This window comes from Danio aesculapii, chromosome 22, assembly GCF_903798145.1.
Source record: "Danio aesculapii chromosome 22, fDanAes4.1, whole genome shotgun sequence".
In the NCBI taxonomy this organism is placed as follows: domain Eukaryota; kingdom Metazoa; phylum Chordata; class Actinopteri; order Cypriniformes; family Danionidae; genus Danio; species Danio aesculapii.
In genome coordinates this window covers 1849715-1877372 of record NC_079456.1, presented here as the reverse complement: position 1 = coordinate 1877372, position 27658 = coordinate 1849715, and the positions used below count along the sequence as shown (strand labels likewise).

The following is a 27658-nucleotide window of genomic DNA, read 5'->3' as shown; positions in this document are numbered from 1 at the left end:
CAAGATGGCGGAAGTCACATTTTAATGTATGAAAACAGTGCCAAACATCCGAGTTAAAGTCTGATATAGCTGCACAAATGATGGGGGCAAATATTAAAATATTTGAATGCAGTGACTGACTTAATATTTCAGTAATAAATGTTAATATCTGCTCGTATTTAGCCTAGGCCAACCTGAACACGTGATAGGTGATCCAGAGATGTGTGGTTTCCTTATGGCAACAAATTTAATAAATGTAACCACTGAAAAAGTGTTTTAATTTTAAACATTTTAATTTGTCACTCTGCTTAAATAAGTTAAATGTACATTTGTATTCTGACCTATTGGGTAAATGTGATACTCATGGAGAGAGATGAGCACCAAAAAAAAAGAAAAGGAAACTATTGATAAGAATAGTTTACTTTCTAATCTTTCACATCGGTGTTTTCCATCCAACTCCAATATTGATTCAGGATTTTAAAAAGTTTTGAATTAGCATTTGTTTTTATGCATGAACAGAGGTGACAGTTTGGGCTACTTATCAAAATGATCGGCTTGAGATTATTTAATTGGATGAGCCTTTTCTAGTCTAGAAAGACATAAAAAAAATTAGATCATGACTTTAATCATTATTATTGGAATGTGAAGAGACTTTCAACCAGCACAACTAGTGAAGACAATCACTTACTGCACCTGTAAATGTGCCAATTTTATAATGAAAAGACAGTTCACCGAAAGCGCTGAGGCAGGCTGGCTGAAATTAAACTTCAGCGTGACCTATTGAGTAAATGAAGTAATAATTAAAAGAGATGAACATGAAACTATTGATAAAAGAAGCAAATACTCAAGATGGATTTACTTTCCCCAGTTACACATGAGAAAACATTTTGCTGCATTGATGCCATGTGTACTTCTTTTCTCCAGTGTGGATTTTCATGTGTCTCTTAAGATATGACAAGTGTGTGAAACTCTTCAGACACTGATCACATGTGTACGGTTTCTCTCCAGTGTGAGTCTTCTGGTGCTGTTTCAAATAATCAGCTCTAACAAAAGTCTTCTCACACTCAAAGCACATGTACTCTCTCACTCCAATGTGGGTCTTCTGATGCAGTTTGAAATTTGACTGCTGTGTAAAACTCTTTCCACACTCAGAGCATGAATACGGTTTCTCTTTAGTGTGAACTCTAAGATGGATCTCCAGGTGTGAAGGAATCAAAAATGTTTTGCCGCATTGATCACATGTGTGTGTTTTCTCTCCAGTGTGGATCAGCATGTGTGATTTAAGAGATGATGATTGACTGAAACTCTTCCCACACTGAGTACATGTGAATGGTTTCTCTCCAGTGTGAATCCTCATGTGACGCTTTAGAACCTGTTTGGATGTCAAACTCTTTCCACACTCAGTGCAGGTGAAACTTTTCTTGTCTCCTTTCTTTAAAATAATACCTTCAGTCAATAAATGAGGGATTTTCTCAGCTTGTACAAATTTAACATCTTCATTCTCCTCATCCTCTTCAATAAAGTCTGAAATCAGAGTAGAAAAGGTTCAAAAATATTTAAAAAGCATGTAAATTAAAGACAACTGAGTGTCTCCTGAGAATATAAAGTCTATTTATTATTGTGTTTTTATTATATACGTATGTGTATATCTGTATATATTTATGTACAGTTGAAGTCAGAATTATTAGCCCCCCTTTGATTTTTGATTTTTTTTAAATTCTTTTTTATATTTCACAAATTATGTTTAACAGAGCAAAAAAATAAATAAATTCACAGTATGCCTGATAATATTTTTTCCTCTGGAGAAAGTCTTATTTGTTTTATTTTGGCTAGAATAAAAGCATTTTTTAATGTAAGAACATTTTTAAGGTCAATATTATTAGCCCCTTTAAGCTATATGTTTTTTCGATAGTCTACAGCACAAACCACTGTTATACAATAACTTGCCTATCTATCCTAACCTGCCTAGTTAACCTAATTAACCTAGTTAAGCCTTTAAATGTCACTTTAAGCTGTATAGAAGTGACTTGATGACAGTAAATAATATTAGACTAGATATTCTTCATGACAAAGATAAAATAAATCAGTTATTAGAGATGAGTTATTAAAACTATTATGATTAGAAATGTGTTGAAAAAATCTCTCCATTAAACAGAAATTGGGGAAAAAAATAAACAGGGGGACTAATAATTCTGACTTCAACTATATATATATATATATATATATATATATATATATATATATATATATATATATATATATATATATATATATATATATATATATAAACGAGCAATTCCAGCGCTATGTATGCGACATTTGCAGTAAAAACTCAAAACATAAATTCGCATAGAAAGTATATGTTAACATTATATTGAAGCAACTGATTATATTTTTATAACCACAGAGTTATGGAACCAGAAAAATATTAATCTGTAAACATGTTTTATACTTTAAATGAGGGAAATAAGCATGCGTTATGGATGTGACAAAAAAAAGTCTGTGGGTTTACAGTATACAACACACTTTGTAGAAATTCTGTGAATTAAACTGTACAACCCAAAAGAAATAATGCTAATCAAAAGGAGAAGAATTGGCTCACTACAGAACAAAATTTATTTAATATTTTCACGTTTTTGAGGAAAATGTGTTGTTATGGATGTGACATCTCTCCATTATGGATGTGACCGATGTGAATTGCCACTTGTGTGACTTTGGTGAATCTAATATAATAGTTTAAAAACATTGCCAGATGCATTTTTAAGTATTTCTAACATACTGTAAAATACTTACCCAAAAAAAAACAGAAACGGGTTTGACATTTTGGCGAAAACGTAATTTTTTTCATGGCAAGGTTGACATTTGCATGGAATTGCTCATATACATACATACATACATACATGTTCCAAAAATAATTCAGATACACTGTTCAAAGCTCTTTATCCTTATTGTTCATCAGGCTCATTACTGAAGAATCAGGAATAAACACCAACCTGTTAGTTCTTCAGTCTCTTCCTCTTTAATTCTACAGACTTCCTCTTCCTCTTTAATTCTACAGGGTTCCTCTTCCTCTTTAGTTCTACAGGGTTCCTCTTCCTCTTTAGTTCTGCAGGGTTCCTCTTCCTCTTTAGTTCTGCAGGCTTCCTCTTCCTCTTTAATTCTGCAGGGTTCCTCTTCCTCTTTAATTCTGCAGGGTTCCTCTTCCTCTTTAATTATGCAGGGTTCTGGATCACTCATCTTCTCACTGTCCTTCAATAAACTCTGTCTTTCAGATTTCACTTATTCCTGATGGTCTGATGCTCGTCTTCACTTGTAGACTGATGGGAGGAGAAACAGATCTGTCATTACTACAATTAAATTGATTGAATGTATTTATTTCTACAGATCTTTTTACAATGTAGATTGTGTCAAAGGCAAAGCAGCTTAACAGAGATGAAGATCTAGCAAAATGAAACTGCGTCAGTTCAGTTTTCACAGATGAAGTTCAGTTTAATGTGGTGTAAACATCACTGCTGAAAGCCCAAACACTGAAGAGAAACTCCACCAAAATACTTCATTAATGCGTTTCCTTCTTCTAATTAACACATTATTATATCTCTCGCTTATATCTCTCCATTTTAAAGGTAATGAATCACAAGATTTCTTTGCTATAATATCATCACACATTTTACCTGTTTATTGCAAAAATAGAGAAGCTGAAGACACCAAATATAATCATTATTGTTATACAACACACTTTCATTCAGCATGACAGAATAACGAAAATAATGCTGTTGTGATATTTCGTGGGTGTAAATGTGTTTGTCAACAAAACTGATTGCGGTTTAAGTATTTATTTTCTATAAAACAGAGCTAAAGGGTAAATGTAAACATACAGTAGGCCTATATGATGAATGTTAAGCACAAGACACAATTGAAGTGAATTATTATACGTTTTATTCACTGATTAAACATTAGACAGCTTTATCTGTCACATTATATCAGCTGTGATTTGTCCTGGATGTGTTCTGCGCTATTTGCATTTGTAAGTTATTTAACAATGTTATCATGTCTCTGAACAACTAAAATAATCAATTACATCAAATTACTAATGAAAGACTCATATATAACTTTAGTGTGAGCAACTGAGAATAAAGGTAAAACATTTACAGCGAAGCATCGAGCTAAAAACATGATATATTAGCATTGACCACAACCGCGAAATAATCGGCAGAGAGTAAATCGTATCACACTCGCGAACATTACAAATGTCAGATATATTATAAACTTACACTGAATAGAGGCAAAACACAGTAACACCAGTGATAATACACATTAAACGGTAATGTTTGTCATTCAGCAACACTCCTCTCTCCATCTCATACTAAGCGCCGTGGGCGGGATATTTGGCTGCACGTTGATCAGCAAACGCTGATTGGCTGCCTGTGTGTGGCTCAGTAAACGCTGATTGGCTGCCTGTTTGTCAATCAGTCCAAAAAGAACATATCTATGTTTCTTGTGGTCAGAATGTGGCTTCAATGTTTACGTTTAAAAATGCTTCAACGTCAAATGTGTTCATAATAAAAAAAAAACTATAAAACTCTCTTTTTATTGACAGCTGTCACTGTGAAAACCTTAAATATGGCTTTGATACACCTTTAAAGAAGTTAATTGGGACTATACTATTCCATGAAGCACTAAATAAAATACACGTGTTATTAGAAACAAGACATTGTAGAACATAAGTCAGAGATTATCGTCAAGATGATACAGGTGCTTTTAAAGATACTCTAATAACCTTACGCTAACTATTTTGATCAGTAATGAAATTTGATCGCAACAGTGTTTGGGTGCAATGGGTTAGAGGGCTGCAATGGGATGGTTAAACATTGCTGTGATGGCGGAAGTATTTTTATTTATTTTTGGTAGTAGTCTGTGAAGCTAGTTGGGAAATTTGTGCTGTTTTTTTGAGAACTATTTGAATGCAGCGATTAGTGTATACCATTAATCAGATTGCAGGATAACAAATTTATCTGAACGTTTGACAGTTGAGATCAACTCCCTTTGGCAGCAAAAAAAAACTAACATTGGAGCCTATATGTGAAATACAGTTTCATGTTTGCAAAGTAATGCAAGTTATCAGTTCAAAGCACGACTGTGTCTATTGAAAGCAGCAACCTCCTGCTATTCCTCATGAAGCCAATAGGGAAGTAGCTGAAACTGCAATTCATCAACTCGCCTTTGGGGGGCTGGCTCCAGAAACTGTGTAGGGAGATGGTCCGGGCTGTGTTGATGGCTGTGTAAGGAGATGGTCTGGGCTGTGTTGATGTGGTGTTGATGGCTGTGTAAGAGATGGTCCGGGCTGTGTTGATGTGGTGTTGATGGCTGTGTAGGGAGATGGTCCGGGCTGTGTTGATGTGGTCTTGATGGCTGTGTAGGGAGATGGTCCGGGCTGTTTTGATGTGGTGTTGATGGCTGTGTAGGGAGATGGTCCGGGCTGTGTTGATGTGGTGATGATGGCTGTGTAGGGCGATGGTCCGGGCTGTGTTGATGTGGTGTTGATGGCTGTGTAGGGAGATGGTCCGGGCGGGTGTGAGGTGTCTGGTCAAAGGTGTCAAATCTACAGTAGAACATATTCAGCTCGTTTGCAATATGTTTATTGCTGTCGATACCGGGGGACGGTGTCTTGTAATTAGTGAAATCTCTTAAGCCTCTCCACACTGATGCAGAGTCGTTGGCAGAACTGGTTTTGCAGCTTTTTGGTATAGTTCTTCTAAGCCACACCAATCTCCTTTGTCAATGTGTTCCTGGCCTGATTGAACAAGATTCTGTCCCCACTTCTGTAAGCATCCTCTTTGGCCTGACAAAGCTGTCTGAGTTTTGGTGTGAACCATGGTTTATCATTGTTAAATGATAAGTAGGTCCTGGTAGGGATGCATAACTCCTCACAGAAACTGATGCATGCTTTGTTTAGGCTGTCTCCACCTATGTATGTACACATGTATTTAAAACTGAGTGCCTGTCTGTACTACAGAGATCTTTCAATGGAGTTCTTATTAAAGGATGCTTTGAAGATACCCGAAAGTTTCGTCACATGAGAGAATGCTTTGCTTATGTTGATGTCATGTGTGCTTCTTTTCTCCAGTGTGGATATTCTTGTGTCTCTTAAGATGCGACAACTGTGTGTAACTCTTCCCGCACTGATCACATGTGTGCGGTTTCTCTCCAGTGTGAATGCTCTCATGTGTTTTCAGGGTTCCTGACCGTCTGAATCTCTTGTCGCAGTGTGAACACATGTACGGTTTCTCTCCAGTGTGAATCCTCTGGTGCTGTTTCAACTCCCCAGCTCTAATAAAAGTCTTCTCGCACTCAAAGCACATGTACTCTCTCACTCCAATGTGAGTCTTCTGATGCAGTTTGAAATTTGACTGCTGTGCAAAACTCTTCCCACACTCAGAGCATGAATACGGTTTCTCTTTAGTGTGAACTCTAAGATGGCTCTCCAGGTGTGAAGCCCTCATAAACGCTTTGCCGCATTGATCACATGTGTGTGGTTTCTCTCCAGTGTGGATCAGCATGTGTCGTTTAAGGCTTGATGGTTGACTGAAACTCGTCCCACACTGAGTGCATGTGCATGGTTTCTCTCCAGTGTGAATCCTCATGTGAAACTGGATACTTTGTTTGGATCTCAAACTCTTCCCACACTGAGTGCAGGTGAAATGTTTCTGGTCATTTTCCATTACAAAATCATCTTCAGTCAATAAATGAGGGATTTTCTCAGCCTTTACAAGGTCATCATCGTCACTCTCCTCATTGTCTTCAATAAAGTCTGAAATCAGAGTGAAAAAGGTTCAGTTTTTAGTTACTCATAAACAATCAGAGGAAATTGTGACGTGAAAATACGGATCTTTCTAAAAATCATTATCAGGTTTGAAGCATATTAAGGTATAGTAAATTTAGTTGTTTTAGAGAAAGAAATGGGAAAAAATGTCAGTTCAGATCACATTTAGTTTGGCCTTATGATCATATTTTTTAATAAACATGTAAATAAAAGACAGCTGAGTGTCTGTCTTCCCTGAGCGCGGGGCACAATGTAACACAGAGTTTTAAGGTATTTGCTCAGGGTTAATCATGGCATGCTTCCGAGGTTTTCACCACAATGTCGGCAGATTATTGAATTAATTATTGAATTAGTTCTGTGATTATTGAAAAAGTTCTGTGAAATGTGGATGAGAAACACAGGAGAAACCATTTTTGCAGAATAAAAGTATTTTTATTATAGTTAATCAATTTATTTATTTTTAAATCTGTATGGATGTAAAATCTGATATTGTTGTGATCACCGTCTTCTAGGCTAAAAGATGACACCATTTTAAAAGATGTTAAAAACACACAGTGACTGCTAGTTTTGTGGAAAACATACAGTGTGGTTAGCTGTAACTGGGTGTTACAATTAAGCCACACACTGTTGGACAACAATTAAACCAACAATTTTATTTTACTTTTGACTGTAATGTTGAGAACTTTACAGAAATTCTTTTTTAATAGAAAAAAATATTTTATTGCTAATTATGTAAATAAATGCATTATATAATAATCGATAAGAATGCAAATAGTTTCAAATGTGTTTATCCAATAAATAAATAAATAAACATACTGTACTACGTAGAATAAAAAAATGAAATGAGCCAATTACAGAGGAAATATGGCTACTATTTAAAGTAAACAGAAATTAAATTAACTGTGAAATCTGCCTTTATAAGCATGTGTTACAGATACCCCCCTGTCTGTTACAGCGTGCCCCGCAGGTGGAGTAAGTACTAACATTAACACTCCTGGCACTTTTTTCAATACTGCACAGAAACCATAGATCCGGCGATCATAATTCCAGTGCTCATTTGTAGGAGAGGCTTGTGTGTTATTGGTAAAACATGTGGTGTGTCTAACCCCATTACTGATCATTATTTGACCAAATAACCCTGCTCAGCCCTAAAATCTATTTATTTTCCTGTCTTCATTTTATAATAATAATAATAATAATAATAATGTACTAATAGTGCACAAATAATCAGATGAACTGCTCAAAGCTCTTATTGTTCATCAACCTCATTATTGATAAATCAGGAATAAACACCAACCTGTTTGCTCTTCAGTCTCTTCCTCTTTAATTCTGCAGGGTTCTGGATCACTCATCTTCTCACTGTCCTTCAATAAACTCTGTCTTTAAGATTTCACTGATGGTCTGATGCTCGTCTTCACTTGTAGACTGATGGGAATGCTCCAGTATTTATAGCTGAACTGAAGAGGGAGGAGCTTAATTCAAGGAGGAGGAGGAGCGTCACTGAAGGAGGAGTGGCAGATCTGCGAAGATCAAAATACTTCTTCTAATTAACACATTGTTCACCTAAAACTCTAAATTTTTAAGTAAACTAATTACGAAGTGTTTTATACTATTAGCTCAAATTATATATCTGCTTTTACTGAAAAAAAGCCCAAACATATATATTTTTTTAATTGCATAATCTTTATAAATAAAATAAACCTTCCGGCAGGTGCTTCAGGCTCCCCCGGACAAAAACCAGCAGACTGAGGAACAGCTTTTTCCCCAGAGCTGTCTTCCTTTTGAACTCTGCCCCTCACTGACTCTTGTGCCCCCCCAATACACCCCCACACTCCTCTAACTTATACTCCTCACAATCACTGCACTATTTAACATTTGCACATTTAAAGTTTGCACATATTCATTGCACTACATTGCACTGATTCACTTATTTGAACTGCACATACCCACTGCACATGTACATTTGTAATTGTTTATCTATCTGCACACCTGTACATATATTCATTTATTGTAAATCTGTTCATAGCTAATACAACCTGTATATAATGTTGATAGTACATCCATCTGTAAATATCACCATAGTTTTTCTATAACTGCACTTTATAACTTATACCTGTATCCTGCACTTGCTGCTATTGCACTGCTGGTTAGACCTAAACTGCATTTCGTTGCCTTGTACTTGTACATGTGTAATGACAATAAAGTTGAATCTAATCTAATCTAATCTAATCATCAGGAACAAACATATTGCAAATACAAAATATAAAGCGCACACACAAAAAACTAAAATAACAATGGTAAAAACAAAAGAAAGATAAATAAATAAAAATAAATTAACTTAATTACACAAAGTACGGTGTACAGCATTTCTGCATCCAATAATTTTAAGAATTGACAGGGGAATCAAAAAAGTGTCACAATAATTGATGCATATCTCAGATTTTTCTGCTTTTCAGCAATTTCACAATGGAAATAAAGAAGTCATACTGGATACAAAAAAGGGGAGATGATTTAGCAAATTTCTGTTTGTGTATGTTAAACTTTGCCAATAAAAAAAGTCATTAACAATATATTCAAGACATTATATTTTATTGTTTTCATAATAAAAAATAATATATTTTAATGTAAAATGATAACTAATATATGAATAAATAATAAAAATATCTAATAATAAATAATAATGTAAAAGTTTTGTCCTTTCAAAAATATATTTGGCTAGATTCCTCCAGAAATTCTTTACAATGTCGCGTTTAAAAAATAAATGACAAAGGCTCTCTTTATCCACATTGCAGAAACCACAGATAAAAACTAATTTAATCAATATAGACCACTTCAATGTGGTCATGTCATTGGCCCATGAACATTTCCTGCTTGTTATCAAACTATTTCATAACTAACAAGAGGTAATTCAATCATAACTTAATGTTAAAGCAGCTATCACAACATTATTTACCAATATGTGGCTCTTTTCAGATTCTCAACAGATATTAAAAATGTAAAACAGGAAGTACTCTTGGACTATTGTTTTTGTTTACATCTCTCAGAATAGTCTGTAGGAGTATGAAAAAGAATATTCTAAGAAAACAAATGTACAAATTTGCAATGAACCAGCGATATTCTTGCTGTGATGTGACAGTACCGCCCATATTACAATAGAATTAAATGCATAAATTACATTTGAGTTATTTAACATTCATGTTGGTGTAATGTTTTGAGTTTGTAGTTCTGTTATTGCTATTTTCGTGTACATGAGATGAGTAAAAGTTCACATTTAGTTTTTTTACTATGGTATGAGCCTCACGTTTACACAGCACACACAAAACCTCTATAAATCACTCCTGATTATTCTCACCATGAGCACTGGAGTCTGTGCTGTTATTTTACAAATCAATTCAGAAACTTTCGTGTGAATTAAAAGGTAATGCATTCATTTAGTCAATTAACAACTGATAGTATAGTGATTGTAAAGTGTTAAAAGCCAAACACTGGACACAATAGGATAATGATGCTGTTTAATTGAGTCTTTTGACAATAAAATGAGCTTAATGGTGGGATTTACACATGTGATGTACACAAATGAGGAGAAAACAGGAACTATTAAGAGAATTTCATCAGCGATTATATTGATGAGGCTCAGATTATGAACACTGATTAAACCACTCATTAAGAGGATCATTAACAGATCAGAGTTTAGTGTTATTTCTCGATATTATACAAATACAGCACTCTCTATAAAGGTTATAACATAAGATGAACAGCGCCTCTTACTGGCGCTGAAAGGAATTGATCCAAAACACCTCATACATTTCAATCGAGTTTTTACGTGATATTATTAGATGTATTACATTTTTTAATTTATCAAAAAATAGCAAGTGTGATAGCAAGTGTTTTGCTCTAAACATGTTCACTTTACGTCGTGTTTAGCTCCGAGTGTAAATGCGCTGCGGTCCCTTTAAGCGTGACTCCATTTTCAGTGAAATTTTTATCAAAGTTCCTGAAAAACTCAAACGGTCCGAGTTTATGAAGCCGACGCTGCTGCATTAACAATAACCGAAGGATTACAACAGTTCAGACGACATTATCCGCTAGATTTATCATCATCATCATCATCATACTTAATTTTATTTTTAACAGCAGACAGGTTTGGATCGAACCGGATCAAAATCAACAGACATGTCGAGTGAGTCCAAAATAACCAAACTTGTCTATGTAACGTTAACATCATACAAAAACATAATTTCACACAGCTATATATATGTATACACGCACATAATTTGTCCAGTACCACACATAATACAAATTAATTAAACAATACACTCAATATTACACAGTAATTAACCATTCTTCCCTTTTCCCCCTGAAAACTAACACTGTCAGCTAACAGCTAACTTACAGATTGTTTGTGGATTTGTAATGTTATGTTTTCATTCTTTATAACTGATATACGCAACATTAGTTTCATCTGTTTTATTCATTTCGCATAGATAATAGGCTAACTTAACCCCTTTTACTCTCATGTTAATGTTTAACCAGGTTAAAGTTCTCCTGTAAGGAAGTTTAAAGTCCTCATGAACATGCATCTGATTATCGCTTCCTCATTATAAGTCTATGTCAGTTTCTAGCATACAGTTTCTTTTGCATACTATGTAGGGAAGTATACATTGTATGCGTGTGTAACGGGCTACATAACCTTCAACATAGTGTGAAACCAAATGAAGTACTATGCACAGAACAATGTACACTATTTAATATTTTTAAATGGTTTTAAGTGGCATATGAAACAAACTATTAATATTAAACTATTATTAAAATGTAGCTGAAACAGTAGTAGTATGCATTGAAAATGTGTGGTCAACAAACTGCCTAGTGCCTACTAAATTCTCTTATTTAAAAAATGGTACACTCAACAGTGTGAAGTATTTTGTGCTTAATATAGTGCATACTACATATTATTTTTAGAACAATTGAAACAGTATGACCTAGTATGTGCTACATAGTACACATTTTACGTACTTAATAAAATATATTAAGTACATATAAGTACTTAACACATTAAGTACAGTGAAGTGTATGCTCAGTAGAATGCATGCTTTAGTTTATACTGTTTTCTAAAGATATACTGTGTATACTGGTTTTAACATACTAGGTAGTATATTATATTAATTGAAAAATAGTTTACGAATATATTTGAGCTGAACACTATGCGTACTACATACTATTTTTAAAGTGTATAAAGTAGTTTTCGCATACTACGTAGGGAAGAATACATTGTATGTGTGTGTAACAGGCTAAACATAACCTACAGTATAGTATGAAGTACTATGCGCAGAACAATGCACACTACAAACGGTTTTATATTTTAAAAAGGTACATACTTAACATAATCCAAATGATTTTAAAGAGCACACAAAAGTAGCATGTGCTGAACATAATGCACTGCGTTGAGTAAAAAAGTAATAAATCACAATTTTAAGCCTATATAATAAAGAGTAAAGCGCAGAAATGACATAACGTATTTTTATTTATTTTTTATTATTATTATTATTATTAGAAGCATTTTAATTAATACCTACTACATGCACAAAAATAAAATCCTAAAATGTACAAAGATGAATGTTTTCAGTGAGTTTCAGACACTCCACTTCATACAGCAGAACTAGTACTCTAGCATGCCTCTCATTAGTGCTGCGCGGTTGCTGCAGCAACATCAGAATGAGGGTGTTGTGGGGGAATCCTAATCCCCGCCCCTTTGCTGATGCATTACGGCAGTGCTCCCGCCTCCACTACTGCGCTAAGAGGTCCCCAAGCCCCGCCCCCTAGTGCTTAAATCAGTCTCCTGCATCCGTGCCTGCAGACAGACACTCGGCAGCATGTCGGACAGCAGTGCATCTCCAGCGCAGGCTAGGGGCAAAGCCAAAAGAGGCAGTTTCCACAGCCGCACCAGCCCGGGTGAGTGCTCTGCAGACGGGCAGGGAGATATGAGGGGTGGGGTCCCATATCAGATCACATCTCATCTCCACTGCACTTCAGGCCCGTGCGCAGAGTTTGCTGTATTTCTGAGCCTGATAAATAGTGCTCAGTGGATAAGTGCATGTTATTTAGCATTATTATTATGATGATGAGGATGATTATTATTATTATTATTATTATTATTATTATCAGGAAGATATTGCACTTGTCAGACGCATCTGTCCATGAACTAACTTTTAATGCACAAATGCTGAGCCAAATAAATAGTGCTCAGTGGATATGTGCGTGTCTTTTATACCATTATGATCATTATAGTTATCAGCGTCAGGCAGATATTGCATTGGTCAAATGCTTATGTCCATGATCTAGCTTTTAATGCACAAATGCTGAACCAAATAAATAGTGCTCAGTGGATATGTGCATGCCATTTATTATTGTTATTATCACTATTATTGCCATTTAATATTGTTATTATCACTATTATTGGCATTTATTATTGTTAATATCACTATTATTGTCATTTATTATTGTTATTATCACTATTATTGCCATTTAATATTGTCATTATCACTATTATTGGCATTTATTATTGTTAATATCACTATTATTGTCATTTATTATTGTTATTATCACTATTATTGCCATTTAATATTGTTATTATCACTAATATTGTCATTTATTATTGTTATTATCACTATTATTGTCATTTATTATTGTTAATATCACTATTATTGTCATTTATTATTGTTATTATCACTGTTATTGCCATTTATTATTGTTATTATCTCTATTATTGCCATTGATTATTGTTATTATCACTGTTATTGCCATTTATTATTGTTATTATCTCTATTATTGTCATTTATTATTGTTAATATCACTATTATTGTCATTTATTATTGTTATTATCACTGTTATTGCCATTTATTATTGTTATTAGCTCTATTATTGCCATTTATTATTGTTATTATCACTGTTATTGCCATTTATTATTGTTATTATCTCTATTATTGCCATTTATTATTGTTATTATCACTGTTATTGCCATTTATTATTGTTATTATCACTGTTATTGCCATTTATTATTGTTATTATCTCTATTATTGTCATTTATTATTGTTATTATCACTGTTATTGCCATTTATTATTGTTATTATCACTATTATTGCCATTTATTATTGTTATTATCTCTATTATTGCCATTTATTATTGTTATTATCACTATTATTGGCATTTATTATTGTTATTACCTCTATTATTGCCATTTATTATTGTTATTATCACTGTTATTGCCATTTATTATTGTTATTATCACTGTTATTGCCATTTATTATTGTTAATATCACTATTATTGTCATTTATTATTGTTATTATCACTATTATTGCCATTTAATATTGTCATTATCACTATTATTGGCATTTATTATTGTTAATATCACTATTATTGTCATTTATTATTGTTATTATCACTATTATTGCCATTTAATATTGTTATTATCACTAATATTGTCATTTATTATTGTTATTATCACTATTATTGTCATTTATTATTGTTAATATCACTATTATTGTCATTTATTATTGTTATTATCACTGTTATTGCCATTTATTATTGTTATTATCTCTATTATTGCCATTGATTATTGTTATTATCACTGTTATTGCCATTTATTATTGTTATTATCTCTATTATTGTCATTTATTATTGTTAATATCACTATTATTGTCATTTATTATTGTTATTATCACTGTTATTGCCATTTATTATTGTTATTAGCTCTATTATTGCCATTTATTATTGTTATTATCACTGTTATTGCCATTTATTATTGTTATTATCTCTATTATTGCCATTTATTATTGTTATTATCACTGTTATTGCCATTTATTATTGTTATTATCACTGTTATTGCCATTTATTATTGTTATTATCTCTATTATTGTCATTTATTATTGTTATTATCACTGTTATTGCCATTTATTATTGTTATTATCACTATTATTGCCATTTATTATTGTTATTATCTCTATTATTGCCATTTATTATTGTTATTATCACTATTATTGGCATTTATTATTGTTATTACCTCTATTATTGCCATTTATTATTGTTATTATCACTGTTATTGCCATTTATTATTGTTATTATCACTGTTATTGCCATTTATTATTGTTATTATCACTATTATTGCCATTTATTATTGTTATTATCTCTATTATTGCCATTTATTATTGTTATTATCACTATTATTGGCATTTATTATTGTTATTATCTCTATTATTGCCATTTATTATTGTTATTATCACTGTTATTGGCATTTATTATTGTTATTATCACTATTATTGTCATTTATTATTGTTATTATCACTGTTATTGCCATTTATTATTGTTATTATCACTATTATTGGCATTTATTATTGTTATTATCTCTATTATTGCCATTTATTTTTGTTATTATCACTTTTATTGCCATTTATTATTGTTATTATCCCTATTATTGCCATTTATTATTGTTATTATCACTATTATTTTCATTTATTATTGTTATTATCACTGTTATTGTCATTTATTATTGTTATTATCATGATTATTGACATGTATTATTGTTATTATCACTGTTATTGCCATTTATTATTGTTAATATCACTATTATTGCCATTTATTATTGTTATTATCACTATTATTGCCATTTATTATTGTTATTATCACTATTATTGACATTTATTATTGTTATTATCACTGTTATTGTCATTTATTATTGTTATTATCATGATTATTGACATTTATTATTGTTATTATCACTGTTATTGTCATTTATTATTGTTATTATCACTATTATTGCCATTTATTATTGTTATTATCACTATTATTGCCATTTATTATTGTTATTATCACTATTATTGCCATTTAATATTGTTATTATCACTATTATTGCCATTTATTATTGTTATTATCACTGTTATTGCCATTTATTATTGTTATTATCACTGTTATTGCCATCTATTAGTGTTATTATCACAATTATTGCCATTTACTAGTGTTATTATCACTATTATTGCCATTTACCAGTGTTATTATCACTGTTATTGCCATTTATTATTGTTATTATCACTGTTATTGTCATTTATTATTGTTATTATCATGATTATTGACATGTATTATTGTTATTATCACTGTTATTGCCATTTATTATTGTTAATATCACTATTATTGCCATTTATTATTGTTATTATCACTATTATTGCCATTTATTATTGTTATTATCACTATTATTGACATTTATTATTGTTATTATCACTGGTATTGTCATTTATTATTGTTATTATCATGATTATTGACATTTATTATTGTTATTATCACTGTTATTGTCATTTATTATTGTTATTATCACTATTATTGCCATTTATTATTGTTATTATCACTATTATTGGCATTTATTATTGTTATTATCTCTATTATTGCCATTTATTTTTGTTATTATCACTTTTATTGCCATTTATTATTGTTATTATCCCTATTATTGCCATTTATTATTGTTATTATCACTATTATTTTCATTTATTATTGTTATTATCACTGTTATTGTCATTTATTATTGTTATTATCATGATTATTGACATGTATTATTGTTATTATCACTGTTATTGCCATTTATTATTGTTAATATCACTATTATTGCCATTTATTATTGTTATTATCACTATTATTGCCATTTATTATTGTTATTATCACTATTATTGACATTTATTATTGTTATTATCACTGTTATTGTCATTTATTATTGTTATTATCATGATTATTGACATTTATTATTGTTATTATCACTGTTATTGTCATTTATTATTGTTATTATCACTATTATTGCCATTTATTATTGTTATTATCACTATTATTGCCATTTATTATTGTTATTATCACTATTATTGCCATTTAATATTGTTATTATCACTATTATTGCCATTTATTATTGTTATTATCACTGTTATTGCCATTTATTATTGTTATTATCACTGTTATTGCCATCTATTAGTGTTATTATCACAATTATTGCCATTTACTAGTGTTATTATCACTATTATTGCCATTTACCAGTGTTATTATCACTGTTATTGCCATTTATTATTGTTATTATCACTGTTATTGTCATTTATTATTGTTATTATCATGATTATTGACATGTATTATTGTTATTATCACTGTTATTGCCATTTATTATTGTTAATATCACTATTATTGCCATTTATTATTGTTATTATCACTATTATTGCCATTTATTATTGTTATTATCACTATTATTGACATTTATTATTGTTATTATCACTGGTATTGTCATTTATTATTGTTATTATCATGATTATTGACATTTATTATTGTTATTATCACTGTTATTGTCATTTATTATTGTTATTATCACTATTATTGCCATTTATTATTGTTATTATCACTATTATTGCCATTTAATATTGTTATTATCACTATTATTGCCATTTATTATTGTTATTATCACTGTTATTGCCATTTATTATTGTTATTATCACTGTTATTGCCATCTATTAGTGTTATTATCACAATTATTGCCATTTACTAGTGTTATTATCACTATTATTGCCATTTACCAGTGTTATTATCACTGTTATTGCCATTTATTATTGTTATTATCACTGTTATTGCCATTTAGTTTTGTTATTATCACTATTATTGCCATTTATTATTGTTATTATCACTATTATTGCCATTTATTATTGTTATTATCACTATTATTGCCATTTAGTTTTGTTATTATCACTATTATTGATATTTATCATTGTTTTATGCACAATAATACTAATAATATTTCCATGAACTAACTTTTATGCACAAATGCTGTTTTTCTGAGCTAACAAAATAGTGCTGAGTGAATATTTGCGTGTCATTTACTATCATTAGTATTACTGTCTTCAGGCAGATCAGATGCATACCTCTATGAACTAACTTTCATCTAAAAATATTGTTTTTCTGAGGCAAATAAATAGTGCTTAGTGAATTTGTGCATGTCATTTATCATCATCAGGCAGATGTCGCTCAGATCTGACATCAATGGTCAGATGCATATGCTTATGAGCTGACTTTATGCACAAATGCAGTTGTTGTTGTGTTTTTTAGCCAAATAAATAGTGGTCAATGATTATGTGCATGCCATTTATTATTATTATTATCATCATCAGACAGATATTGCACTGGTCGGATGCATAATTCCATTCACTTTTAAGCACAAATGCAGTTTTTCTGCGCCAGCTAAATAGTGCTCAGTGAATATGTGCGTGTCATTTATTATCATTGTTATTATCACATTTAGGCAGATATTGCACTGGTCAGATGCAATAATAATAATGATATGTTTATGAACTAGCTTTAGTGCACACATGCTGTTTTTCTGAGCCAACTAAATGGTGCTCAGTGAACATGTACAGTTGAGGCCAAGATTATTCACCCTCCTGTGCAATATTTATTCTTTTTCAAATATTTCTCAAGTGATATTTATCAGATTCAGGAATTTCTCACAGTATTTCCTGTAATATTTGTTCTTCTGGAGAAAGTCTTATTTGTTTTATTTCAGCTAGAATAAAAGCAGTTCTTAATAGTTTTAAAGGCATTTTAAGGTCAATATTATTAGCCCCCTTCAGCAATATTAGTTTTGGATTGTCTCCAGAACAAACCACTGTTATACAATGACTTGCCTAATTACCCTAACTTTACCCTAATTACCCTAGTGAAGCCTTTAAATGTCACTTTAAGCTGAATACTAGTGTCTTGAAGAATATCTAGTCTAATATTATGTGCTGTCATCATGACAGGGAAGAAAACATATACAGTGGTGCCAGTAATTCTGACTTCAACTGTATGTCATTTATTATCATCATCATCATCAATCCACTTTTGCACTGGTCAGATGCATGTGTCTGTGCTAACACAGATGCTAACTTCAGAGAACAAATGCTGTTTCAGTTGTTGGTCTCGTCCCGAGCGCATCAATATATTCATGATAAATGCAGAGGGCGAGAGCGTGGGATTGTGGGAAAGCGTTCGTCCAGGCGTGTGACGCTCATCAATTATTAGAGCTCCAGAGGCTCAAAACGCACTGCATTGCTGGATGAGGTTTATATTTGGTTGTGCCGTGTGTGTTTTCACATCATACGTGTTTATTTATTTACATTCATTCATTTGGCTGACGCGTTTGTCCAAAACGAGGATAAAAGAAGCAGATCGTCAGAGAGTAGCACGCTGTCTAAACGCTACGATGAGGCTAAGATGCTAAATATACAAGTTTATCATTTATAAATACAAGTTTTATTTCTTTATTTATGTAGTATTTATAATTGAGCTGGGATGAGAATCAGCACCTCCAAGTCTGAGGCCATGGTGCTCCACTGGAAAAAGGTTGGGGGAAAGTCCTGGGGAAAGTGTCTTGGGGTTTTGTTCATGAGTGAGGGAAGGATGGAGCGTGAGCATTGACAGGGGGATCGGTGCAGCGGCAGCAGTAATGCGGTCTATGTACCGGGCCATTGCGGTAAAGAAGGAGCTGAGCTCGATTTACCGGTCAATCTACGTGCCTACTCTCACCTATGGTCATGAGCTTTGGGTTTGGGCAGGGCACACCCTTATAGATAGGGTGAGGAGCTCTTTCACCCGGGAAGAGCTCGGAGTAGAGCCGCTGCTCCTCCATATTGAGAGAAGCCAGCTGAGGTGGCTTGGGCATCTGTTTCAGATGCCTCCTGGACGCCTACCTAGGGAGGTGTTCCAGGCATCTCCCACCGGGAGGAGGCCTCGGAGAAGACCCAGGACACGCTGGAGGGACTATTTCTCTCAGCTGGCTTGGTAAGGCCTCAGGAGACCCCCAGAGGAGCTGGAGGAAGTGTTTGGGCAGAGGGAAGTCTGGGGTTCTCTCCTGAGACTGCTGCCCGTGCAACCCAGCCCCGGAAAAGTGGTTGAAAATTAATGAATGAATAATAAAATATATAATGCATATTAAGCACTAATCGTAGTTGTCATGATCTCCAGCGATCTAACCACCAGAGGTCGCTGAAAAACAGTCACACTCACACAAACTACAAATCTTCCAGTTCACGGACTACAACTTCATACATGCACTCCGTTCACACACGTGTTCTAGATCCTGACTGATTACACTCGCACAGCTGAAGCTACTCGAGGACTGATTCATGGGCTAGAAGTACTAGTGATGGGAAGTTCGGATCATTTTACTAACTCGGATCTTTGAGTCTCGTTCATCGAGATGAACGAATCTTTTTTCGAGTCATTTCGTTCAATTGGTTCAATTTGCCAAAATATTATTAAAATGTTACGAATTGCTTCCAAACACATCTACAACGAGCCCAAAAGGTTGCTCACACGACAAATAAGTCATAAATACAATACTATATGAAGGAGAAAATAAAAATTCAATGTTTACCTGCTCTTTTGTCTATAAAGGTATTTTTGTCTCTTTCCTCAGCTCACCTCTTCATGTCTTCAAATGTCAGTGGTTCGTTCACGTTACACTGACAGTCACATATAATCTTAACCAATGTACACAGTCTGAGCCGATAGGAGCCATGATAATTAGTTCACCTTTCGAGTCTTCTGGTTCTTGAGTTCATCACGCGATAGAATGACTCAAACCCGAGGACTTGAGAGGTGAACGGATCCAATCTCTTTCCGGCTCTAAATGCATACGATTGGCTTCTGTCTTTCACGTGATGAACGACTCAGACCGAGGACTCGAGAGGTGAACTGATCAATTCTCTTTCCGACTCTAAACGCATATAATTGGCTCGTGAAGAACGAATGACTTAAACCCGATAGAGGACTCGAGAGGTGAACGGATCAATTCTCGTTCCGGCTCTAATCTCAAGTGATTGGCTTCTGCCTTTCCGTGATGAACGACTCAAAAGACTTGAAATGAACGATACCACCTGCACGAATGTGCGCAGTCTGCGCACGCGCGGATGAACGAATCACTTCTTGAGAGGACTCGTAGTTCCAGAGTCATTGAAGATTCGTTCAAAATGAACAAATCGTTCAAGAACGACCCATCACCTATAAGTACTACTCAAACACTGTTGCTGAGTCTTGTTATCTGTTATAGTGACATTACAACGCGTTTCCCTTTGTCTGCCTTTGTCATATTTTTGATCCTTGCCTTGTTTGTTTGTTTATTCCTGTCTGCTGCCTGCCTTCTGACCATCTGCCTGAGTATCTTACTATGATTCTGGATTGTCCTCATACATCTGTTTGCCCCTGTGTAGACCATTGCCTACCTGACCTCGCTAATAAACCTGCATGTGGATCCGCACCTCTGCTGTCAGTGTCACATCGCTGGTTACAGTAGTATAATGATGAACTTTTTGCAGAATTCAGGACAGAGTTTATATTTAGTAGAAAATACTAATAATAAATACTCATACACGTTAGTAGTATATAATAGATCTTCATATATGATTGTAAGTGTATGTATGTATGTATGTATGTATGTATGTATATATATATATATATATATATATATATATATATATATATATATATATATATATATATATATATATGGTAAAAATATGCAAATAAGACAAATTAGACAATTTTAGACAATATGCAAATAAGACAAATAATGCAAATAAAAAAAATATGCAAATAAGATAAATAAGACAAACACATCTTGCTAAATAATTGTAGACTGTTAAATTCTAATAAAGACTATGAAACCTGTTTTGAATGTAGTATTACAGTCAGCCATTTAAAATAAATCTATATTATTATAGACTTGTACTGGACGACCTGTACTGGATTTCATAAAGCCTGCATATAACAATAATAATACTTGTTAGTAACGCTCACCAAAGTGTTGTGAATTACTGCAGAGCGCCATCTGCTGGTCAGTGTGTGTGTGTGTGTGTGTGTGTGTTGATTTTGGCTGCAGGGTTTGGAGTTTACAGCACAGTTAATCACAGAGATCAGTCCGCTTCACACACACAAACACACACACACACACACACACACACACACACACACACACACACACACACACACACACACACACACACGACGCTCCACATCGGTGTCTCCTGCAGTTTCAGTGTCTCTGAAACACAAAATGAACACAAATCTCTCATTAGCAGCCCTGTGTGTGTGTGTGTGTGTGTGTGTGTTCAGCTTCTAAATATAAACCTGTGTGTATGAGTCTGAACCTCAGTCTAGACACTCATTTAAAGAGAATAACACATCATTCTCTCTCTCTCTCTCTCTCTCTGTGTGTGTTTTACCTCAGTCACAGCTTATTCGGGACAATAATCGCCCACTTTTATAGTAAAAGACTGTTTGTTTAGTTATATATGTACAAAAAAGAATAATTTTGAGGTTTTACCTGGATGTCGCCCTCTGAATTGTAAATAAAACTCCATATAAGGAAAAACCATTCAGTCGTTGGCCATCTTGGAAACTCCCCCAAGCAGCGATTGGTCAAGTACAGAATCATATAATTAAACACAAAATGACAAAAAAGTTTGGACGCAATATACAAACACTATTACCATAAAAGTCAAAATATTAAAGAAACATGTAGTTTTGAACTTGCATTTTGACCTATTAAAGAACGAGCGAGTGAATAAATGACACCAAACCAAAAATGCTGCAGTATGATTAAACTAAATTAAAACCAAGAGTAAAATTTGACATCATGAACACTTCATGAACCCACTTTACATAAATGGTTGGTCAATTGTCTGTTCTGGCTCTTGATTGGCTGTTTTTTTAGAGGCGGGGCTACAGCTGCCGTATTTAGTGCAAATGTTTTTTCTCCTGTGAATAACTGCTCAAAGTAACGAGGCCATGTGTCAACATGAATCCAAAACAACTAAAAAGTTTGGACGCAAACACAACATTTCCAAAGTGTCAAAAAAGTAGTTTAGAATTTTTATGCATTTTGACGTAATAAAGGACGAGCGATTGAATAAATTACGATAAATCAAAAACGTTGATTTATGATCAAAATTTAAGAGTGAAATTTGACAACAACATCATGAATTCTTCATTACTCAGTTTACACAATTAAAACACAATCCACTTGGTTGGTCCATTGTCGGTTCTGGCTCTCGATTGGCTCATTTTTTTTTGAGAGGCGGGGCTACAGTTGCCATATTTAGCGCCACAGTTTCTCTCTTCTCACGAATAAACAAACAACAGAAGATCATGTTGATCAAATGACAAAAATGTTTGGACGCAAACACCAAGGTAAAAACACGGTTACCTAAAAAGTCGAAATATTAAAGAAAATTTATGCATATTTCAACATATAGAGGGAAAAATTTTTGTACCAAATCCAAAATATTGCATTATGATTAAAGAAAATGAAAATAAGGAGAAATATCTGACAACAATGTCATGTTTTAATCTTCAAAACCCAATTTCAACAATTAAAACAACAGTTTTCCTGTCTGTTCTGGCTCTTGATTGGGTCTTTTTTTGAGAGGCGGGGCTACAACTGCTATACTTAGCGCTACAGTTCCTCTCCTTTCCCGAATAAACAAACAAAATAATGAGGTCATGTGTCAACATTGCTGCATATTTAAAAAAAAAAATCCAAAACAACCATATTTGGACACAAACACCAAGATAAAACACCATTGCATGAAAGTCTAAATATTAAAGACATTTTATGCATTTTAACATATTATAGAGTGAAAAAGTCATGCCAAATCAAAAATGTTGCTCTGTGATTAAACTAAATTCAAGACTGAAATTTGACAACATCATAAATTCTTCAAAATTCAGTTTACACGATTGAAACACACAGCAGTTTTCCAGATGGTTGGTCTATTATCTTGTTTGATAGGCTCATTTGTTTGAGAGGCGGGGCTATAGCTGCCATATTTAGTGCTAAAGTTTCTCTCCTCCCACGAATAAACAGACAACAGAAGATCATGTTGATCAAATGACAAAAATGTTTGACGCAAACTCCAAAATAAAAACACTGTTACCTAAAAAGTCGAAATATTAAAGAAATGTTTATACATTTCAACATTATGGAGCGAAAATTTGTACGAAATTGTTGCATTATGATAAAACAAAATTAAAATTAGGAGACATATCTGACAATATCATGTATTGTTTTTCGAAAATCTATTTACACAATTAAAAAAATAGTTTTCCAGTTGGCTGGTTGATTGTCAGTTCTGGCTCCTGATTGGTTCTTTTTTTAAAGAGGCGGGGCTACAGCTGCCATATTTAGCACAAAAGTTTCCCTCCTCCACGAATAAACAGACAACAGAAGATCATGTTGATCAAATGACAAATATGTTTGGACGCAAACACCAAGATAAAAACACGGTTACCTAAAAAGCTAAAATATTAAAGAAATGTTTATACATTTCAACATTATGGAGCGAAAATTTGTACGAAATCTAAATTGTTGCATTATGATAAAACAAAATTAAAACTAGGAGACATATCTGACAACAATATCATGTATTATTTTACGAATCTCTAATTACACAATTAAAAAAATAGTTTTCTAGTTGGCTGGTCGATTGTCAGTTCTGGCTCCTGATTGGTTCTTTTTTTTAAGAGGCGGGGCTACAGCTGCTATATTTAGCGCTAAAGTTTCTCTCGACGAATAAACAGACAACAGAAGATCATGTTGATCAAATGACAAATATGTTTGGACGCAAACTCCAAGATAAAAACACTGTTACCTAAAAAGCTAAAATATTAAAGAAATGTTTATACATTTCAACATTATGGAGCGAAAATTTGTACGAAATCTAAATTGTTGCATTATAATAAAACAAAATTAAAACTAGGAGACATATCTGACAACAATATCATGTATTATTTTACGAATCTCTATTTACACAATTAAAAAATAGTTTTCCAGTTGGCTGGTCGATTGTCAGTTCTGGCACCTGATTGGTTCTTTTTTTTAAGAGGCGGTGCTACAGCTGCCATAGTTAGAGCTACAATTTTTCCAGCCTGACCTCACGAGGAAATTTATATTTTATCAGTTTAGTGGCTAATTTGTTCGAACTAGTACGAGTTCATTTGTAAAAAAAAACGTTTGATTTTAAAAAGGAGGTGTGGCACCCAACCCCGCCCCTAAACCCAGCGTCATTACAGGATGAGGAAATCGTACTATATTGTACGAATGAGATCGTACGAATTATCCACTAAATCAAAAAGTTAAGAATTGCCGTGAGATTGTGTTGGTTTTTCTCCTCTCCTGAATGAACACAAAATAATGAGATCATGTGTCAATAGTGCAGCATACTATTTTAAAAATGCTCACTGTGTCATGTAGTGCACACTACATAGTGCATACTGCAGTGCACTAGGATTCCATTGCGAACGCAGCCACACACACATAGAGGTCTGTTCAAGCTGGTTTTTCCAGGATTCCTCTGTAAAGCAGTGTGTGGCCCGTCCCGCCTTCAATCCCCCCCACCTCCATCTACGACGTGGTACGAGCCAAACCCGTGTGAATCAGAGCGTCCCGAAACACACACTGACAGAGAGAGAGAGCGACTGCAGAGAGACACTGAACATGAAGAGGGTTTTATCCTGAGATCACACACGGGTACTGCGCACTATACTCTGCGTCCTGTAAGCTCTGCATGCGTCTCTGCTGTGTGTGTGTGAGTGAGAGATGCTTTATTTGCACTGGACTGGGATGTTTGACTGGAATGTTGTGAAACGCGTCACATGATCACTTTAAAGGCACACGATGACAGTCAAATTCTTCAGTGTTTGGGTAAAAAAAGGATGCGATATATATATATTATTCTTCAGAATAGATGTGACTGTAACGGCTATCCTGTGTGTGTGTGTGTGTATGTCATCTGCAGATGCACTTGAGTTGTTTTTGTTTAAACAGCAGCATCAGCCGCTCTGCTTCAGGCGTGAGGTGGTGTTAGACTTTGAACAGTGAGTGTCTGGAGGTTTCTAGAGTCCTGCTGCGTCTGGACGCTTCATTAATCAGATCTCTGAAGCAGGACTAATAGTGTGTGTTGGTGTTGTTGTTGTGAGTGTGATCGTCGGACTCTTGCTCTAAGTAGTTTCTAATCTAGGACATCCAGTACACAGGTGTGTTGTGACTGATCTCTGTGCTGTTGCTAAAGAGTTCTAGGCCACTGCTAGAGCCGTGCTAAGTGGTTACTAGGGCACTGCTTGTTCTTAAAATGCTAACATATTGTTGTGAGGTTGCTGGGGAGTCTGGCCTATTTCTAGGAAGTTGCTGGGGGTGTGGCTTGTTGTTATGAGGTTGCTGGGGGTGTGGCTTGTTGCTATGAGGTTGCTGGTGGTTGTGGCTTCTTGCCATGAGGTTGTTGGAGGGTGTGGCTTCTTGCCATGAGGTTGCTGGGAGTTGTGACTTTTTGCTATGAGGTTGCTGGGGGTGTGGCTTGTTGTCATGGGGTTGTTGGAGGGTGTGGCTTTGTTATGAGGCTGCTGGGGGTTGTGGGTTGTTGCTATGAGGTTGCTGGGGGCGCAGCTTGTTATGAGGTTGCTGGGGGTGTGGCTTGTTATGAGGTTGCTGGGGGTGTGGCTTGTTATGAGGTTGCTGGGGGTGTGGCTTGTTATGAGGTTGCTGGGGGTGTGGCTTGTTGCCATGAGGTTGCTGGTGGTTGTGACTTGTTGCCATGAGGTTGTTGGAGGGTGTGGCTTTTTGCTATGAGGTTGCTGGGGGTGTGGCTTGTTGTCATGGGGTTGTTGGAGGGTGTGGCTTTGTTATGAGGCTGCTGGTGGTTGTGACTTGTTTCTGTGAGATTGCTGGGGGCGTAGCTTGTTGTTATGAGGTTACTGGGGGTGTGGCTTGTTGCCATATGGCTGCTGGGGGACGTGGCTTGTTATGTGGTTGCTGGAGGGTGTGGCTTGTTGCCATGAGGCTGCTGTAGGATGTGGCTTGTTATGAGGTTTCTGGGGGTTGTGGCTTGTTGTTATGTGATTTCTGGGGGTGTGGCTTGTTATGAGGTTAGTGGAGGGTGTGGCTTGGTATGAGGTTGCTAGGGGTGTGGCTTGTTGTCATGAGGCTGCTGTAGGGTGTGGCTTGTTATGAGGTTGCTGGGGGATTGTGGCTTGCTGTTATGAGATTGCTGGGGGTGTGGCTTGTTGTCATGACTCATGAGGCTGCTGTAGGGTGTGGCTTGTTATGAGGTTGCTGGGGCTTGTGGCTTGTTGTTATGAGATTTCTGGGGGTGTGGCTTGTTGCCATGCGGCTGTTGGAGGGTGTGGCTTGTTGTTCTGAGGTTGCTGGAGGTGTGGCTTATTGTCATGAGGCTGCTGTAGGGTGTGGCTTGTTATGAGGTTGCTGGGGGGTTGTGGCTTGTTGACTAACTGAAGCTGAACTATTTAATAAGCGCTGTAATGAATAACAGTGTGTGTTTGTGTATGTTTGTGTGCAGATCTGTGTGGCTCTGTGGACTCCAGGCCTCTGATGTCCCAGCGCTCTCTGCCCGTCACACCAGTCTCACACAAACACCTGCCCATCGACCTGCGCACATCCATGGACGGAAAATACAAGGAGATCGCTGAGGTGTGTGTGTGTCTGCTCTTCAGTGTGTATCTGTGTGTGTGTTATTAACCTGTGTGTGTGTTGCAGGAGCTGCTGGCCAGGAGCCTGACGGACAGCGACATGCGCTGCGCTCCATACGAGTTTCCAGAAGAAAGCCCCATCGAGCAGCTGGAGGAGAAACGCCACCGTCTAGAGCGGCAGATCAGCCAAGATGTCAAGTAAAACACACACACACACACACACACACACACACACACACACACACACACACACGCGCACACACACACGCGCACACACACGCACACACACACACACACACACACACACACACACACACACACACACACACACAGAC

General features: G+C 34.8%; 3 protein-coding genes across 7 annotated transcripts in view; 1 reads left to right on the top strand and 2 right to left on the bottom strand.

Moving 5' to 3' along the window:
• Positions 1 to 58: 58 nt before the first annotated feature.
• On the bottom strand, positions 59 to 4485 carry LOC130215936 (gastrula zinc finger protein XlCGF7.1-like). Its single transcript, XM_056447804.1, has 3 exons — positions 4251 to 4485; positions 2973 to 3296; positions 59 to 1503 (listed from the first exon to the last, which is right to left on the bottom strand). The coding sequence occupies exons 2-3, from the start codon at positions 3214 to 3216 to the stop codon at positions 848 to 850; spliced, it is 900 nt and encodes a 299-aa protein (XP_056303779.1). The 5' UTR covers positions 3217 to 3296; positions 4251 to 4485; the 3' UTR covers positions 59 to 847.
• A 1507-nt stretch (positions 4486 to 5992) lies between these two features.
• LOC130215941 (gastrula zinc finger protein XlCGF49.1-like) lies at positions 5993 to 8188 on the bottom strand. Its single transcript, XM_056447809.1, has 3 exons — positions 8097 to 8188; positions 6223 to 6787; positions 5993 to 6147 (listed from the first exon to the last, which is right to left on the bottom strand). The coding sequence occupies exons 1-3, from the start codon at positions 8149 to 8151 to the stop codon at positions 6081 to 6083; spliced, it is 687 nt and encodes a 228-aa protein (XP_056303784.1). The 5' UTR covers positions 8152 to 8188; the 3' UTR covers positions 5993 to 6080.
• A 2617-nt stretch (positions 8189 to 10805) lies between these two features.
• ampd2a (adenosine monophosphate deaminase 2a) overlaps positions 10806 to 27658 on the top strand; it is a 48069-nt gene continuing 31216 nt past the window's right edge. For 2 of the 5 annotated variants that reach the window (XM_056447372.1, XM_056447371.1), the window contains exons 1-3: positions 12641 to 12748; positions 27194 to 27324; positions 27391 to 27521. In XM_056447372.1, coding sequence (XP_056303347.1) covers positions 12670 to 12748; positions 27194 to 27324; positions 27391 to 27521 — 341 coding nt within the window. In that variant the 5' untranslated portion in view covers positions 12641 to 12669. Of the gene's footprint in view, positions 10980 to 12640; positions 12749 to 25239; positions 25398 to 27193; positions 27325 to 27390; positions 27522 to 27658 lie in introns of those variants that run through there. The other 3 variants (XM_056447374.1, XM_056447375.1, XM_056447376.1) reach the window with 3 other exon arrangements.

What these genes read in the sequence shown, in the direction of transcription:
- LOC130215936 (XM_056447804.1), bottom strand. Translation starts at nt 3,216, where the DNA reads ATGAGTGATCCAGAACCCTGCATAATTAAAGAGGAAGAGGAACCCTGC. An exon ending in AGAGACTGAAGAACTAACAG is followed by an intron (nt 1,504 to 2,972) that starts GTTGGTGTTTAT and finishes CTCTGATTTCAG; the next exon opens with ACTTTATTGAAGAGGATGAG.
- LOC130215941 (XM_056447809.1), bottom strand. Translation starts at nt 8,151, where the DNA reads ATGAGTGATCCAGAACCCTGCAGAATTAAAGAGGAAGAGACTGAAGAG. An exon ending in AGAGACTGAAGAGCAAACAG is followed by an intron (nt 6,788 to 8,096) that starts GTTGGTGTTTAT and finishes CTCTGATTTCAG; the next exon opens with ACTTTATTGAAGACAATGAG. An exon ending in TGCGACAAGAGATTCAGACG is followed by an intron (nt 6,148 to 6,222) that starts GTCAGGAACCCT and finishes GTGCGGGAAGAG; the next exon opens with TTACACACAGTTGTCGCATC.